This window comes from Gopherus evgoodei, chromosome 3, assembly GCF_007399415.2.
Source record: "Gopherus evgoodei ecotype Sinaloan lineage chromosome 3, rGopEvg1_v1.p, whole genome shotgun sequence".
Taxonomy (NCBI): Eukaryota; Metazoa; Chordata; order Testudines; family Testudinidae; genus Gopherus; species Gopherus evgoodei.
Genome location: NC_044324.1, coordinates 94,474,267 through 94,493,720, shown reverse-complemented (window position 1 = coordinate 94,493,720; position 19,454 = coordinate 94,474,267). Strand labels below are relative to the sequence as shown.

Here is a 19,454-nt window from a genome sequence, read left to right as displayed (position 1 = left end):
CACACAGCTTTACCTATCCTATTCCTTCACCGCCACCACCAACAAGATCCAACACTTGGACAAGATCAGCTGGTTGAAGCTGAACTTAAGTAAGGCAGAAACTATGGTGACAGTCAGAAAAAAACATTTTGAAGAGTTTGCAGCCAGAGTAGATTTTCCTTTGGTTGAAGGTACACCTCCACATTTGGTCAATTGAGTTCATAGTTAAGAAGCACTCCTGTATTCCTCACTGATGCTACGTACCTGCACAGCCACATCTTTGAGTAATGTTTTCTATCATCACAAAACCTGCCACTGCACAAACCTCTCCTCTGGGGAGAGAACCACCACATGATAGGTGTTAGTCATGTTGCTTAATGCATTACTGGAAGGTATTCGGATACTACCGTGAGAAGTGAGGGATAAAAACCTATACAGAATAGAACTGACCAGGACCGATCCATTGGTGGTGGCAACAGTGGAAGCACCAGTAGTATAAACAAAATGTCAGTGGCTGCTGTTTTTTTAACCCACAGTGTCATTTAGACCTGCTCTGGGCATTTAGATGACAAGAGTGGTTAAAATGCTGTCAGCCATGTGCATCTTTTTTATATATTGCTATTTCCATTGTTGCCTCCACAAGATAATTTTAAGGAAAACATCATAGACATGACCTTGCAAACTAAGTGCCAGGAGATTATTAAGCCTTCTGAACAAAGATGCACTATACACAGCTCTTTAATGGGCGTCCAGCCTTGATACTGTATGTATTTTAGGAGGGCAGAATTTGGCCTCCAGTATGTATTGTCAATTAATATGCATGAGAATAAAAGAATCCATTTTGACTTTCAAAGACCAAGCTGAATTTGCAGGCTATCAGTTAGAAAAAAATATTTTTTCCTTTGTAAACTAAGCAAGGACAGTACACATACCTTGGAGATACAAACCTGGAAGGCCCACAATATCATCATAACAAAGTCAATTTTAAGTGAAGAGCTAAAAACGGAATTCATGCAGAACACTTAAGTTAATGGTGTCCAAGTACAGAAACGGTGATCCTCATCTACTTCTAAAGATCTGGGGGGAGGCTGCTCTAGCCAATCTGCTGCCGTGGGCAAAACTTCAGTGTGCCACTCCCCCTTCCTACCCTCTAGAACAGCAGTTTTCAAACTTTTTTTCTAGTGATCCAGTTGAAGAAAATTGTTGATGACTGCAACCCAATGGAGCTGGAGATGAGGGTTTTGGGGTGTGGAAGGGGCTCAGGGCTGGGGCAGAGGGTTGAGGTCAGGGCTGCGGGGTGGGTCTGGGAATGAGGGGGCTCAGGATGTGGGAGGGGGCTCTGGGCTGGGGCTTGATGTTTGGGCAGGGGCTCTGGGTTTGGGGGCACTCAGGGCTGGGGCAGAGGGTTGGGGTGCAGGAGAGGGTCAGGGCTCTGGGCTAGGGGGTGCAGATTCTGAGGTTGGGCCAGCGATGAGGGCTCTGGGGTGCAGGTGGTGGCTCTGGGTTTGGGGGGCTCAGCGTTGAGGTAAGGGACTGGGGTGGTGGTTGTGGGCTTACATGTAGCGGCTCCCGGTCAGCGGGGATGCTAAGGCAGGCTTCTTGCCTATCCTGGCACCACGGACTGTGCTGCGCCCCAGAAGCAGCAAGCAGCAGGTCCAGCTCCTAGACGGAGGCACGTAAGTGGCTCCACGTGGCTCTAGCCCACAGACACACCCCCTCCACCTGCCAGCTCCCACTGGCCAGTGTGGAGCCGGTGCTTGGGACGGGACAGCGTGCGAAACCTAGGAGACGGACCTGCTGCTGGCCACAGCATGGTGTCAGAACAGGTAGGGACTAGCCTGCCTTAGTAGAGCAGCACCACCAACGGGACTTTTAATGGCCTGGTCTGAGATGCTGACCAGGGCTGCCGCAATCCAATACCTTACATTCCACGACCCACAGTTTGAAAACCACTCTAGAACAGAGCTCCTCTACTGAAATAATGGATCCAGGGTTTTGGCTGAAGTGGGGGCAAGTACCTAGTCACAGCACCACGCATTGTGGGTTTTGCCCAACTGCCCCTCCATCATGATAGAGACATGTCTGGGCCAAATTTGAGTGAGTGGCCTTGTGACCTGGTGCACGGGGTCACAGTGTAACTCAGTTTTGGTCCAGCTGCCCCAGGAAGTTGCCTAGTTTGCCTGTAGCTGGAATGGCCCCATAGCTTTGATATGCGAGATATTTAAAAAAAGAGGGTACTGACAATTCTGTGTTCCAAAACCTCTTCTCTGGAATTGCCCTATCCAGGTTATTTTTTACTCTTTTATTAGCTGTTTTCCTACATTGAGAAAATCTAGATGAAGAGGACCTTGAACATGACTATTAATAAAGTGCAAAGTGGAAGATGACTGGCTGCAAGAAAGCTAAGATCAGTCACCACCCAAGTTCAAGTAAAGCAAACTTCATCTATTCGGCAACTGCACAAAAGTAAGGAAGTCTTCAGTTAAGTAGTGAGCATCTGTTAAATACCACGGAGGCACAATGGGAGTAGTAGTGCAGCATTAAGAAAACCATATTTAGTATCTAACAGGATTTAAAATATCTTTTTTTATATGTAAATACCTTAAATTTGTATTTGGCCGAGACACTCAGCATTAGGTGAATATATTTGTTAACATTCTTAGCAATGAAAATACAAATGTGAAATAAATGTCGTCGCTAAAATTACTGTTATTTCTTTCCTCCACCCATTTGGGAAAATTCTTTTTTTGTTTTAAATCTGGAAGAATTATTATGGAATAAATCCTTTACTAAATTATAGTAAAATATTCAATTCAAAAATTTACTTTTAGTACTTAATTTCATTCTTATAAGTGAAGGGGTGCCAAATAATTCCCTCTAATTTAGTAAATGTTTGGCCCCATTCTTTGACTGACTTGAAAACTTGCATAGAAAAAGTAATTTTTAAAAATAAATGTGTAAATCCTTGTTACAATGGATTTTTATCTTAAACACCAAGACTACCTTAACTGTAGCTTTACAGTGACAGCAAAAACATTCAGGAGATGAGAAAATTGATCTCCCTGTACTTGAAATAGCAGTGTTGCACTATAAGAGAAAGCATGGCTATTAAAACAGTAGCTATTTACTAATAGTTACAATGATTATCAGATTTGAACATGTATGTATTTAAGCCTACCTGTTTCAGTGTCCCAGAGTTTAAGATACCGGTCATATGCTGCACTAAGAAACTGAGTTCCAACATTGTTAAAGCAGATGTCTCGAACTGCTTTACTGTGCCCTAAAAGATAAAAAAGAAGTGTGGTGGAGAGAAGAATTAACTCTTTACCCCCAATGCTAGGAATTAGGATTTTCTGGAGAACATTACCACAGATAGAATGCAGATAAACCACAATACTAATGGTGAATTACAGCTTTTAATTACACTCTCTGGCAACACAGAAAACTACTAGAACTTACCTAAGAAAATCTTGTAAATTTTATTTGAGCAGACCAATTCAACTGGAAAAGTAACAGTACCTTCCTAAAGGCCGTTATGAGATTTGAAAATAAAGCCATTGGGAATTACCTGTGCAAAGAGACTTACTGCAATATTGAGGAAAATTCTAAAACTTCTCCAGGTGAATCATAACAAACCTTTAAAACTAAACATCTATTTGAGGAATAAGACTGACCTCAGGAGGCCTCCCTGCACTAGGAAAATCCTCCATTGCTACACCACTATAGTTGCAGCCCCAACAGCTATCAGTTACAGGGTTCATATGGCGACTGCCATTTTTATTACTGTATTGTCTAAGGCTGTCCTTAACAAGGGCCACATCCACACTACGGGGGGGAAATCGATCTTAGATACGCAACTTCAGCTACGTGAATAACGTAGCTGAAGTCGAATATCTAAGATCGGATTACTCACCCGTCCACACCGCGCAGGATCGATGTTCGCGGCTCTCCCTGTCGATTCTGGAACTCCGTGGGGGTTGATGGAGTTCCGGAATCGATATAAGCGCGCTCGGGGATCGATATATCGCGTCTAGATTAGACGCGATATATCGATCCCGGAGCATTCGATTTTAACCCGCCGATACGGCGGGTAGTCTGGACGTGGCCAAGGTTATGAGACACAGTGGCAAAACGTCAACTCCCTCCAGTGGTGAGAATGCAACAGCAGGAAATTTCCCAAAGCAGTCTAGTGCAGACAGCCAGATAGAAGTTACTTTGGAACTGCATTGACAGAAGGGTTTGTTTTGGAACGAGTGCATCTTAACACTTAACTAGCCTAATATCTGAACCATATGAGGATGGGATAAGTGCCAAGATGGTAAAAGAAAGTTTAAATGACTAGTTTTGTTGACGTTCATATTAAAAGTCTGTCTCCTGCAAAGCAATTTATTTTAATTAAAATATGTTTTGTCTGCATATTCTAGACATCTTAAAATGTGATGCAACTGAACTCCCCACTGCACCGAAATGACATGTATTGCATTACAAATATGATGTACAAGAAGCACCTCAAAATCCACTATTGCTTCAAAGATTGGCCTGGACATAGTTATAGCAACAATGCACTGCATGTGAAAAATATCACAACAAACATTAACATCTAAGACAAAAAGTAAGGGAGAATCAAGGACTGAACACTACAGAGGAATTCAATGAAGAGAATGCCAACTGCACAGGAAAATCCTGGGATGGCAGCAATAGCAAGTGGGGAAATAATTTCGGCATGCTTAAATTAAATCCCCTGTGGAATATAGTAAATATTTAGGTCAGGAAGGCATGTTGCTCAGGTAGAATAATCTGCCCCGCCTTGCAGAATAATTCGGGTTAGCCATTGTAGCAGACTTAAAGGGTCCTACGTTTTAGCTTACACATACTTTTAAAATAAATACAGCAGGTGAATCTGACTCATGACAGGAAAGTTCTGAAACCACAGTTTAAAGAGATCCTTTCCTGAGGCATCAATTTAGCCAATCTGCTTTATGCCTTGGCTACTAGGAACATTGATAAAAGGGCACTTCAAATGACAGCACATCATTTTACAAGTGTTTTTCCCTTCAAGAGAAAAACCTGCTGCTCATAAGCTGCAGCAAAGACTGCTAGAAAGCTCACATTTCTTTCTTTCAATCCTCTACAAAAGTTCTCAATTACAAGGAAAATATTGGACTTGTTCCATTTTTATATTTAAAAGAAGGGCTGAACAGTTTTTGTGAGAAGTCTCTCTCTGTTCCTTTTGCATTAGAAATTCAGTTCTTGTCTAGCCCAGAGGATGGGGGGAGGAATAGCTCAGTGATTTGAGCATTGGTCTGCTAAACCCAGGGTTAAGAGTTCAATCCTTGAGGGGGCCATTTATGGGACTGCTGTAAAAAAAAAAAATCTGTCTGGAGATTGGTCCTGCTTTGAGCAGGGGGTTGGACTAGATGACCTCCTGAGGTCCCTTCTAATCCTAATATTCTAGAATTCTAAGCTAAGACCTAGTTAAATGACAACATCACAATAGTTAATTTTAGCACACCCAAAAGTGTGCTAGGTACCTCACAGAACAAGTAAGGAGAGATTACTCTCTACTCTGAGCATACCATCTAATTTCAGACATGAAGTACTGAGGGGAGGAGTAGGTAACAAAAAATAGGGAACTATCTGATCCATTTCTGGTAATGACCGATAACCGATTGACGCAGTACACTAATATCTTGTTTTATGGTCTAGAAGTCTTCAGTGCCAACACTAAATCATGTAGATTAAAAACAAAAGAAGGTCATGCACAAACACAGCATCTTCAGCTTTCATGCCAACACCATACTGAAAAGCTGACATATTTCTCAGATGCCTACATGTCTTCTGTAGCACTGACACCCTCCCCCCCATAAATCACAAAGTAATTAAATCTACTTTGGTGGGGGGGCAGAGGAGACAAGGAAAGAAGGAAGTTGTTTTAATGTATATTAAAGAGTTCAATAAAAAAGAGAGGTTACCAATAAATGTTCGTAAGCATCGTCGTTCACCGTATACCTCCCAAAGCTTGGGGGAAAAGAAAAGACAGAAATGTTAATTTCTGCACCACATTAAATGACAAGTTTAACTACGGATGTACGAGACACTCTATGAGAATTTTGGTCACAACTAGCCTATCTTGAAATTCAGAAATAATGTGAACATTTGCCACAGAATTTCTGCAACTCTCTCAACAGTGTGCAAGACTGAACTAAAATGAAATTTTATTCAGCAATGAGAAATTAAATGGCCCAGTTTCCTAAACTCAGAGCAGGAAATTTTCAGCAAAAAATGTTTTGCTATCAACATCTGTCCCAGCTATAAAGTTTAGCTTTACATAAAATTGTGTTTTACCAAATGATAGCAGCAGCAAAGGTAAGCTTAAGGACTTGTGACCTTCATAACCTAATTGGATTAGCATTTAAATGTTATTAAGTACCTATACTGTGATAACACCCAGATTGTTTTAGGCATTTTACATACACACATGAAGCCAGAGTGTTAGCCCCAAAAAGCTTACAATTAGGGCTGTCATACGATTAAAGTGATTTATCCTGCTGTTAAATAATAATCGAATACCATTTATTTAAATATTTTTGGATGTTTTCTACATTTTCAAATGTATTGATTTCAATTACAACACAGAATACAAAGTGTACAGTGCTCATTTGATATTTATTTTTTATTATAAATATTTGCACTGTAAAAACCAAAAGAAATAGTATTTTTCAATTCACCTAATATAAGCACTGTACTGCAACCTTTTTATTATGAAAGTTGAGCTTACAAATGTAGAAGTGTGTACAAAAAAAAAACTGCATTCAAAAGTAGAACAATGTAAAACTTTAGAGACTACAAGTCCACTCAGTTCTACTTCAGCCAATCAATCACTCAGACAAACAAATTTGCAGGAGATAATGCAGCCTGTTTCTTGTTTACAACATCATTTGAAAACGAGAACAGGAGTTCACATGGCACTGTTGTAGCCGGCACTGAAAAATATTTACGTGCCAGATGCACTAAATATTTATATGTCCTGTCATACTTCAAGATCATTCCAGAGGGCATGCATCCATGCTGATGATCATGGGTGGTGCATGAACCGTCAGCTGGGGGAGGCTGGCCCTCAGCCCCACCCCTTCCACCCGAGGTCACGCTTCTTCCCCCACCCCTGCACTGGAGCCAAGCTCCCCCCCTTCTGCCGGAGCCCAGAGCCGACTCCCCACCACAGCCACCGGCCCAGTCCCACAGCTAGCTCCCCAGCCCCAAAGGAGCGCTGGGAGGGTGGGCAGCGCGCAGCCCCAGCTTCCCCAGCTGTGGGAGTTGGGCGGCCGGCCACAGCCTCTCCAGAATGAAGAAGGGTGGGCAGCGCATGGCCCCAGCCTCGGAGTGCTGGAAAAGTGGGCAGCTGCAGCCTCCCCAGCTCCAGAGTGTGGGAAGGAGGGTAGTGTGCAGCTCCAGTGGGGCTGGAGCCGGAGGACTGGAGCCACACAGGGAGCGGTCACAGCAGGGGGTGGGTTCACGCCTGGCTGTTTGGGGAGACAAAATCTCCCCCCAGCCTATGAGACCTGCCGCCCATGCTGATGACTGGTTCTGTTCAATAATGATCGAGAGCAGAGTGGACCGACAGGTTCATTTTCATCATCTGAGTCAGATGCCACCAGCAAAGGTTGATTTTCTTTTTTGATGGTTCGGGTTCTGTAGTTTCTACATCGGGGTGTTGCTCTTTTAAGATTTCTGAAAGCATGCGCCACACCTCGTCCCCCTCAGATTTGGATGGCACTTCAGATTCTTAAACCTTGGGTAGAGTGCTGTAGCTATTTTTAGAAATCTCACATTGGTACCTTCTTTGCGTTTTGTCAAATCTGCCTTGAAAGTGTTCTTAAAATGAACATGTGCTGGGTCATCATTCGAGACTGTTATGACATTAAATATATGGGAGAATGCGGGTAAAACAGAACAGGCGACATACAATTCTCCCCCAAGGAGTTCAGCCACAAATTTAAATTAACACATTTTTTAAGGAGCATCAACAGCATGGAAGCAAGTCCTTTGGAATGGTGGCCAAAGCATGAAGGGGTATATGAATGTTTAGCACATATGGCACGCAAATATCTTACAAGCCAGCTACAAAAGTGCCATGCAAACACTTGTTCTCACTTTCAGGTGACATTGTAAATAAGCAGCAGGAAACTGTATCTCCCGTAAATGGAAACAAACTTGTTTGTCTTAGCAGTTGGCTGAACAAGAAGGAGGACTGAGTGGACTTGCAGGCTCTGAAGTTTTCCATTGTTTTGTTTTTGAGTGCAGTTATGTCACAAAAAAATTCTACATTTGTAAGTTACACTTTAATGATAAAGAGATTGCACTACAGTACTTGTATAAGGTGAACTGAAAAATACTATTTCTTTTATCATTTTACAGTGCAAATATTTGTAATCAAAAATTTATATATAAAGTGAGCACTGTACACTGTATTCTGTGTTGTAATATAAATCAATATATTTAAAAATGTAGAAAAACATCCAAAAATATTTAATAAATTTCAGTTGGTTTTCTGTTTAACACTGCAATTAATTTTTTAAAGCCTGATTAATTTTTTTTAGTTAATCGTGTGAGTTAACTGCAATTAATTGACAGCCTTACTTACAATCTAAACATAAAAAAAGATGAGAAATGAGGGAGAAGAATACCAAACACAGTACATGCAGCGTAGGCAGGGTGGTGATAGGCATCTATTTAACACACACAGAGCCAAGTTGCTGAAGAAACCTTAAATTTAAGTCAGGAAGTGCAAAAATTAACTGTGATCTTTCTACTGCATTAAAATAGTTTCTGCATTATTTATTTTTACATTCAAAGCAGGTAGATATGGCTGCGACTGACAACTTAACTATTTATTTCTACGCAGAACAAAGAAACTAATTCAAACCATTTGAGAGAAAAACTATAATGTAGGAAAACTATTTATTTGACAATTTTTAGGCTGATACAAATTTAAACAGAGGTCTCAAACCCTGGAAAAGTAGGTGTTCTAACAGAAATTAGACTCAGTATTTAAATGCTGTGAATGCAACATTTGTATGAAGTGAAGGTATATCAGAAACAACTTACTTTAATTTTACAGTCCATGGAGCAAGATAGCAAAATGTGGCCAGAGAGTGGAAACAACCTGACTGCACTGACACCCTGTAAATAAGAACATAAATGATTAAGAAACAGCAAATTGAGCATTTGGATTTTTCCTAGCTCAATTTCTCTCTTTTCTAAAATATTCAGATCAAATCCTAAAACACAACCTTTCCAGAAATGTGAAAGATTGAAGAGGAGCCTGTACAATCTCCAGCAATGTATTTTAAACAATTGCTCCTGCTGAATCACCAGGGGGCAATCTTGAGTCACTGCAACAGTTGTATGCATGCTCCCTTCCCTTCCCACACTGACACCCACCTACACCATTACCATGGCAGCCCTTGGCAAAGAAATACAAATTGTGGGTTTGGAACGTTAGCTCTGACAAAAGAATAACACAGAGCTCTCCCCCCTGCCAATCTGACCTCTTCATAATACACCCAGGTCTGCACAATCATGATGACAATCCTCTTTATACTACAATCCTGTGACCAGTAACTGGGGCCTCTCTAAGCAGCCTCCTAGGTCACTTCAAACTCAGGCCTTTTGCATGACAACAACTTCAACCACACAGGCCCTGACCCTGCAAACACTAAAGGCCATTTGTAACTTTACTCAGGTGAGCAATCTCATGGGCTGCAATCAGATTTTTAAAGAGGTTACTATAAAACCAACAGATATGTATGTGGAAATCCCCCCCCCAAAGACTTTCAGACAGACAATACTTTACATCATTTTACTTTACATAATCTGATTTCTGGATGCTAGTTTCCTACAAAAAGCTTATTCTATTACACATACCTAAACAGAGGAAGGGAATTCATAAACATGCTATGTTACGTATGAAGTTTGAAACATCACGAATACAAGGAAATTAAATCTTGAACTCAGAATGGGAGAAGTAAGTGAAGGAAACACTGATTCAGACAGTTTTCAAGTGTGTTTATTTAGACAGCCTCTCAAGCCTGCTTAGTGCTCAACAAACAAAAGAGGCACTAAGTTGATAGATACAAAACCATATTTTCATAGCAGTTAAGTTGTATTGGCAAACTTTTCCTAGTAAAATTCGCACACGTAAACACAGGTAATTGTTCATATATGAACCATCTGCATGTGCAGTTTTCTGATGAGTAAGCAACAGCTCCACTCAGAGTACACACAATGTATGAGACAAACCTATCTTTTCTTGAGTATTAAGGTTATTCAATGTTATAAAAAGATTTGCAGGGAATTTTAAGAGGTACCAAGGAAATCAGTGCATGGAACGTAGTGGGGTGAAAAAAAGATTTTCCTCAAAAAAAGATTAATTACTGAATAGGACTCTAATAGTGCAGCTCTACAGGGAGCAGTAACGGTGGAAGTGCTAGTGTAGACAGAATGCCAGCATTTTTACCTTCCAACTATCTTCACTAAACAGGATTAGCAGACTTGGTGGCAAGAACTTCTGCAGTTGGTCTATATAAGCTCTCCCACTACTGCTACCATAAATAGAAAGGGCTGGTGCAGAGAAAAACCCACAAGGAATGAAAATCCTAGCCCGACTGATGTCAAAGGGAGTTTTGGTATCGACTTCCACGGGGTCACGATTTTCACCCAAGATTTCTCAAGTTCAGAATTATGCAAAAAGCCAGACACAACAGCTCCAAAAGGAGGCAGAAACTGCCCAAATCATTACAATGTTAATCTTTACCACCCTATTGAGATGTCCACCTTTCAGCAGAAAGGCACAGCTCAGGTGCTTCTCTCTCTCTTAGGGCCAAAGCCCCAAATATCCCTAGCTGCCACGGTATCTAGCTTGCTCTTTTTCCCTGCCCTCCTGCAAAACCTTAGTTATGCACGGTCAGTATAAAAAGTTTGGCATATTAAATACCGAAATGGTGGGACCTATATAGAAAAAGTATCAAAACACACAGGGGCTACTGCGCTACTTGTATCTTCATTTTCATATAGATCATTCATTTGCACTGTTCATTTTTCAACTGTAAATGATTCTACAGCACAATTTCCAGCCTGCTGCACCAAAATGCTAGAGATTCTAAGAACACAGCCCCAGAATTCAGGTCCAGCTGATCAGAGAATATACCAGGCCTTGATAATATTTTCTTCTTATTGCAGATATTCAACACAGTTAAAACAATGTCATGTTTAAGCACATTTAACATGATTAGGATAGTACTAATGACCATGCATGAATGAGGAACATATACCTTGTGCTAAAGCTGGCTCATTTTACTGGATGAGATCCAAGACAGTGGATAGTAGCCAGTAGATTAAATGCCTAGGGATTAAACATTAGGAGTCTCCAGAGTCTGTCTTGAGTTGAAAGCTCTGGGTAAGGAATGTGCCTTGAATTTTATCATAAACTTAATCCAACTTGGGCTCAGATGCATTATCGGCAAAATCAAATTGCAATTGTGAGGGCCCAACTCTGAAAAATATCAGCCCCTGATTCAACAGCTTCTGTCTAGTAACAGCTAACTAAAGGGGCTCCTTCAGAGTGCAGCTGTCCTACTACACATGGCCTGAAAATTAAGGGTATGTCTACAGTACAAAATCACATCAATGTACAGCCACCACAGTAATTAAACTGCTTTTGCATGTCCACACTACACGCCTTGTCGGTGGCGCGTGTCCTCACCAGGAGCGTGTGGACCAATTTAATTGTCAATGTGGGGCATTGTGGGATAGCTCCTGAAAGTCAATCTAAGCAATGCAGTTTCTACACTGACACTGTGTTGACCTAAGCACTGTCTCTCGCGGAGGTGGAGTTGTTAAGTCAGTGTAGCGGGCGAGTTACATTTCAGCATAGACGCTTACAGAGTTAGGTCAACGTAGGCTGCCTTGCATCGACCTAACACTGTAGTGTAGACCAGGGTTAAGGTCCAGACATTTTAAGCTTTATTTAGACTGAAACCAACACTCTGAATTTCACTCAGAAAAGACATCAGCAACCAATTTACAGGTCAGAACAGCGTGCCGCATCCGCAGTCTATACTACCAAAAAGGCAAGCAGATCCAGTCTGCATTATCTGGACCTGCTAAATGGTCTTCAAGGCTAGCTCTAGACCAAGCATTTGGTAATGAACACATTTTAACCAGAATAAAAGCTGTATCTATAAAGGATGGACAAGTGCAATATCCTGGCCAGCTAGAAGTGAAATCACTGCTGGCCATTCTCATTTGCCTGCATGGAGAACAGTCTAGTAAGATGATTGTAAAAAAATAAACCAGAATTCAAGGAGCAGTTAAATAGCTCTTTAAAGTGTTTCTCCTCCTCCTCCCAGCTTCATCTCAGGTTTCTCTGGATTGAGCCTAAGTGAGTTGGCTTTTATCCAGGACTTTATCTCTAAGAGCTCCTGGCAAAGTAGGGAAATCCTTCTGTTACTGATATTTAATGTCACTGACTTTGTGCACTCATACATGAAGTCTAAATAACTAGAGGATTGCACACTTCATAGCTTCTGTAGGCTGAGTTCATGGCACACACAAGGGGTTCCCTGGGTGATACCCTCCCTCTCTTTGAGGGACTCCCCACACCTTTCACATCAGTGCTTAGGTCAGTGTAATTTTTGTCACTCAGGAGGTGGCTTATTCACATCCCAGAGTGACACAAGTTATATCGACATAAGTGGTAGTGTAAACATAGCGTTGGTGAAGGAGGACTTCTGCATGAGAAACTGTAGTCAACAATTACATTGTGGGAAATCTTGTGATGTTACTGTTAGTACTATGAAACCGTTTTTGATTGGGAATTGTTACAAATTTTCACAGTAAGGGCAAAATTTACATGACCCTCCAGAATTAAACCTAATTTGTTTATGTACTAGTATATGGGTGAAATCCTAGTCCCACTGAAGCCAGTGGGAGTTTTGCTATTGACTTCCTGGGGATCAGGATTTCACTACATATGTGCAAAACCTGCAACTGTGCATGGAAACTGGTAAATGAAGAAATATATATTTGAATATGCAAATACTCAATTTGTTTATGCACAATTTTGGAAATGCCAGAAAATTTGTCTTGAGCAAGCTTGGGCCCGTTATTTCATAAATAAGGATCTCAAAAGCTAAGATAAAAATTTACATTATGAAAAAAGAAAAACCTCATTTGCAAAACAAACAATGTTCCCTACCTTTGTATGTCCAGACCATACATGGAGCTGTTTCTTTGGGAGATAGCATTTCTCAGGGGGCACTGTAGAACGGAGATTAACGCCAACATCTTGAGGAACATGAAGATAGGATCTTCCCTGGTAGTCATACATTTCTTTAACTAAAAAAAACAAAAAACAAAAAAAACAAAACAAAACAAAAAGTACTATGAATTGCAGGGAACCTGTAGTTTCAAAGGTTACAGACTTGGGAAGTTCCAACCATCACATACAATTAAGATTAAGAATTAAATATAAGACAGCAGTCCTGCTCCGAAAAGTAACCAAAAATTGCTCTCTGGATTTCTACATTTATTGTGCCCCAGCTATTTGATATTAAATGTGCTCAGTCTACAAATAAGAAGTCAAGTTTTTCTGATTGCTAATGCTGGAAACTGTTTGCGTTCTGAACATTAGGCTTTTTTTTTTTTTTGCCATGGCTTGTTTATCACCAACAGTGATAAAGATTCCACAGACCAAACGGGGCTCTCACTTATGGCTCAATCCAACTCTTTTGAAATCAATGGGATTGTTTCAACAGGAGTTGAAGTCAGTCCCTTACCCCTGAGCAATTCTATTGCCTTCAGTGGGGCTGCACAGAAATAACTGAGGGCAACTTATATTTCCAACTAGCCCTGCGTATGAAATATGGTGCATCAACTGAATTGTTAATAGGTCAGATAAAGATCTAATTCCCCCTCATAGAACTGTTGGTCAGCCTGGCTAACAGCAGTAAAGCTAGTCCACTCCACCCCTAAAACACCACCACCACCACCAGCAACCAGATATGACTGAGAACACAGAGGGAGCAAGTCATCTAAGTAAGAAACTGTCATATTTAGGCAGTGATGTTTCAGAGAATACCCAGCACTTTGACATTAGCTTCTAAGGAGATGAACCTGTGTGATGGAAAGATAAGTATCTTTTAATTTCTAGATTGTCTCATGGGAGCATTTTTGAGGCAACATTAAGTTGTTTGAGTGACCTTAATTGTCTACTTGCATATTACTGAATATTTTAGGTAATTTAATACAATGGAAAGTTAATTTGGAATTTCCATGAAGTTTGTATTTTGAGAACAATAAAGTGTTCCTTAAGGGTATTATGTCTGACTATTTTAGATCCATTCAGCCTTAAACTCCAGGTGAAGTCTTTTTGCATGGGAATAAGTTATCAATAATTTAATAAAAGATACACAGTTAGAGAACAGAAGCACTGATGACTTTCTGGTCATAAGCTTGTTTGTTTTTTTTCCTCCAGAGATCCATCATTTACAACTGAAAAGTACAGAACAAGCAGTCCTAACATTTATTCCCTACTGAAACTTCCTCTGGGAAAACAAAGGAAAAAAATCACTAGATATAGAACAAATAGACGTGATATTTTGTATTATTCACTCTGTTGAGTGTTATGCTATTGACATACCATGGTCATGAAAAACACAGTAAGTCATAAATATACGTGATACAGCTCTTCCGTTTTCCTGTTATATGACTATGAGAAAAGAATTTCCAATTATGTCTTTTCCTGTTAGTAGGAATTAGCATCAATGAAGGAAGATTCCCAGTTACAAGTTACTCTCTTTAATTGTATTATGAAGGCCCTATCTGCATCCACACTAGGAGCTTCTGTCAGCACAAATACGTTGGTCAGATATCATACCTCTTCAAAAGTCTATAGTGTAGACACAGCCTATGGGAGAATCTAACTCCTTTTATAGTTCTATATTGGAGCTAATGAGATTCACATGGTATAGTTACCAGAGTGAGTCAGCGGCATAGCTGACATGAAGTCACATGATATTATCCTTGATGATGAATGTAGCAGAAATTAAAGCAGACTAAAATGACATTACCATGTAAGATAGTCTTCTCCTCTCCAGGTTTATCATCTTCGTGTTTGCCTTTCTTCTGCCTCTTTGCTGTTATTTCATCCAACTCTTTCTGCTCTTCCTAGAAAAACAAAATACAGCCTTGACTTTTAAAAAGTCACCCTGAAGCTGAAGACAAAAAGCCAAAACTGAAACATTTATTAAAATGAATGTACTTGTTAAATACGAATATTAGAAATATTTTCCACATAGGAAAAAAGCCAATTACAAAAAGTAAAATTTTAACCAAAGCCAGAGCAGCTTAGAAAGTTATATGAACTCTAGAAAGAATTTTAAAACAATGCATTCTACTCATGCTTATAGGCTATAGCAAAGGCTATCTCTACACTACAGCTTATATCAGCATAATTTATGTCACTCAGGGGTGTGAATAAACCGCTCCCGAGTGATATGTTACACTGACATAAGCACTGGTGTAGACAGTGCTGTGTCAGTGGGAGAGCTTCCCCAACATAGCCACCTCCTTTCATGGAGATGGTTTTATTATGCTGATGGAAGCGCTCTCTCCCATCAGCATAGAGTGTCTTCACCAGCCGTGGTGTGCCTGCGCCACTGCAGCACTGTATGTGTAGACAAGCCCTAAGTGTCAATGATTGAAGAGAGGCAAGCCTTGTCTTTTTTCCTACTAAAGAGTATTTCTTGACTATTCTTTTTAACTAGATGCTTCTGATATCATACAGCAGCTACCCGCAGGCCAACAAAATAAATACAAAATCTTTTCTAAAACCACTGTCCAAATTTTCAGACATACAGTACTTAAAGCACTATCTTCAAATGCATCATTGCCACAGTGCTTTTGGTCTCCACTGGCCTATACTGGTGAAGTCACAAGATTTCTTCCATACCTAGGTCTCTGCCATGGTATGCCACTGTGTTGCTAAATTCCTACCCAATACACTTAAAAAAAAATGCTCACTTCTGAGGGCTTCGCTACTTCTTTCTCATCCACATATTTTGCCCATGGTCCCAGGAAGCCATCAATATTAGATGCATCATTCTCTTTGAATTTCTTCCTTTTTTCTATTTTCTTTTGTCCTGTTTCAAATACTGTTAAACCTGCAGGAAGAAACATAACACTATACACACTGACATTTATGCAACATTTAATGTCAAGAACACTAATCACTGTGTTTTCAGTATAGAAACGCCAAGTAATATCAGAAGGGACGAGGTCTTCAGGATCACAATGCTGCTTCACTTATCTGCTTATGAATGCAGCTAATTTAATCCAAAGTAACGAGAAGATGAGTAGGCTGTAAGATTCTAGGTATGGATGGATGGTTGTTATAATGGACTTAACATGAGTCAAAATACATGTGAAGTCCACAAAAATATATTTATCATTACTCTTTTGCAGCCACATGAACACGGTGACTAGGTATTTTTAATTGTTTCACACTTTGCACTCTGTAAAGTTTGGAAAACAATTGAGTCCAGACATCTCGACTTCCCTGAAAACTAAGCTTCCCTATTCCAGCACCAGATTTTTTTTCCAAGATCACTTGCTGGAGTAATAATTAGAATCCCCAGTCATCTGCCCAGTCTCCCTTCCCCACTTCATCCCAAGCATCTTTCAAGTCTCACACTGAGCTGCACGTGTTCACTAACCTACCGGGAGTGCTAAGCTCTTTACATTACAAAGTAAAGTTTGTGTTTTCAGAATTTCATCATTGCAATATAAAAGCATTAAGAAAAATAGTGAGGGAAATCAAAGTGACAGTGAGTTTTAGATATTAAAGTTTAGATAATGCATTAGTTGTACAAAACCCTTCAAAGGATGATAGATATTTGTGATTTTTAAAATAACATGTACACTCAGAAATCCTAAACATTTGCTGCATATGAATCAGAAAGCGACGCTGCCCATAAACAAAAGGGAAAGAGCCAGTGTACTGTCAAAGCAAACAAACAGTACACCTCATAAATAAAAATAGAGTTTTTAAAAACTTTCAACTAAACTACAGATGTTATTAGTAACAGGTTAAGTTTTAATTTTAAATACGACTTTTATCTTGACTGCCTCTCTCCCCAATAGAATTGTTGTGAAAGGAGCTCTAAAATCCTCAACTTCACTTTTAAAGGAGAAAGTGAAATTAAAGCCTTTTAAAAACGTTATTTGAAAATAACGTCATGAACAAGGTACAGCAGTATGTATTAATTAAATATAGGAACAAATCTCACGCTATATGAGGGAAGATGATACTAGTGAGAAGGTGCTTACATGAGCATAAACTTCAAATGTAAATAAACCACTTTACTAGAACTAAAAACATTAAATGTGTTACATCGAAGTAGTAATTATAGGCCCTTCTGCCTCTGGATGAAAATCTTGCCACTGGGCTACTTTTTTCTTTTAGGGGGTGTGGGGAGAACAGTTCCATTTTGCTAACTATTGACAACACAAAATTGCAAGCAGAAGTGTTAAGACAAACTGGTGTATACATCATTTATCAGCTTACCCTCTATCACTGAGCAGTATGATACAGTTGATTAACCTACTTTATGCAGCTATTGCAATGCAGGAAAAGTACAATTTTAGCACAAAGCATGATGGAATAAGGATGACACTACAGCTCAACTGAACTCCAAAAACACATACCTGTTAAGTTCATTTTTATATGAAAAAAATGTTCTATTCTAATGTCAAATCATAATCTGAACTCTTATGTTAGAAAACAAAAATCAGGTGACTATTAAAAAGATTCACATTCCAGGAAAAAAAAAAAAAAGGGAAACACCCCTCTCCTCGCCAAAACTATTCTTAACCTGACCATGGAAGGGAAACTATAGTTCATTATTGAGTTTAAAAAAAAAAACCCACAACATTTCATCCTAGACTTCTGGTCTAAGGAGCATCTCTTTTGACACATCATCAAAAACCTTTGTTAATATTTCCTAGCATCTCACGATAGCCTATTTGTTTTCTATAAAACTGAAACACAACAGAACAGAGAGCCATTAAAACCATTTTGTTTTATATCCAGTTTGACATTACTTACCTTGATTTTTTTCAGCTTCTTCTACAGAACCAATGTATTTAGTAGCAACGTCCTGAGTATCTAGAGAGGGATCTAATGCATAACCTATAATAAAAAGCAAAAATACCAGTTGTTAGCTAAAATTTTTGCTCTGCATATGTTCTCAGAGACTGATTCTCTTCTTGGTTCTCAGAGTCCTTTGCCCCAATATATCTTCCTCAAAGCCGTATATTTAAGATATCTTCCTAAGCCAAGAAGGACTGAATGAGATATGCTTTGAAGTCCATAAACTCTTCTCCCAGCCTAGCTACTGGATTTACTGCACAGCATTGCCTGGTGCTCGCTTCCCACTAGAGTCTGAGCATGTTGCTTCCAGAGTACTCAAACTCTTACAAGTTGAAGCAGTCACTGGTAAAGTTATTGAACTCGGCCATGTGCTAAAGTACTGAGTGCTAACCTCAGGAACAGTCCTAAAACTGAACTGTTACAGCAACATATTAATTTTTAAATGTGTATCATTCTGCATGGATACACAACACACATCCAAGAAATGCAGCATGATAATACATATTGTATTAAATAACTGGGATTCTGGTGGGAAAAACACAAGTAGATGGCACAACCTTTAATGTTATAGTAAAGATAAATAATTACATCTAGTTTTTATGGAATAGGTGCACAGAATATTTACCACCACTAATGCCATTTTTTTTTTTTTGAGAGAGAGAGTGTGCACCCTCATGGACATATAATGAATTTTAATTAAATATTGGAATGGGACAGTGTCCTTTGAAGACCCAAATAAGACCTCAGAATTCAGATAATTAAATCAAGAAAGTGAAGATGACCAACCAAATCCCCAGATAAATGCTAGAGCAAACACCACCACAGCAGCACTGTCACATGACTTGACATTTTGCAGATCCACACAGAGAGAACCATGACACTAGAAAAGTCTCTCCATGGATATCCCTGCACCAGCACAATTATTCCCCCTTTCTCTTGGGGAAAGTGCACTGGATCAGCAACACTCCCAGTCTGCCCCCTAACCCACCCTTTTTTTTTTAAAATGCTGAAAGAGTCAATTGTTCTTGAAACGTCTCCAAGAGTCAGCAGAAGAGCAGAGCAAAGCAGCAGATCTGCTTTTGGAATCAAGACTTGTGCTTTGGTGCTTTAACTCTGATCTGACCATACAGAGCACTCTATACCTCCAGGTGGTCTACATGCATAATATAGGAAAGTGAAATATAAAAAATCCCTTTGTGATAAAATATGAAGGTCCATCATGCCTGTGTAATAACTTAGTAAAAATTATTCCAAGTTGTTACACAGA

The 19,454-nt window shown here is 39.8% G+C and overlaps 1 protein-coding gene across 3 annotated transcripts in view; it reads right to left on the bottom strand.

The window, feature by feature from the left end:
* Positions 1-19,454, bottom strand: part of CDC40 (cell division cycle 40) — a 43,051-nt gene that overhangs the window by 10,955 nt on the left and 12,642 nt on the right. For 2 of the 3 annotated variants that reach the window (XM_030556104.1, XM_030556106.1), the window contains exons 4-10: positions 18,143-18,226; positions 16,060-16,199; positions 15,108-15,204; positions 13,235-13,374; positions 9,085-9,159; positions 5,952-5,997; positions 3,158-3,259 (exon numbers count right to left, since the gene is read on the bottom strand). In XM_030556104.1, the coding sequence (XP_030411964.1) occupies positions 3,158-3,259; positions 5,952-5,997; positions 9,085-9,159; positions 13,235-13,374; positions 15,108-15,204; positions 16,060-16,199; positions 18,143-18,226 (684 nt within the window). The remainder of the gene's footprint in view (positions 1-3,157; positions 3,260-5,951; positions 5,998-9,084; positions 9,160-13,234; positions 13,375-15,107; positions 15,205-16,059; positions 16,200-18,142; positions 18,227-19,454) is intronic. The other variant, XM_030556105.1, reaches the window with a different exon arrangement.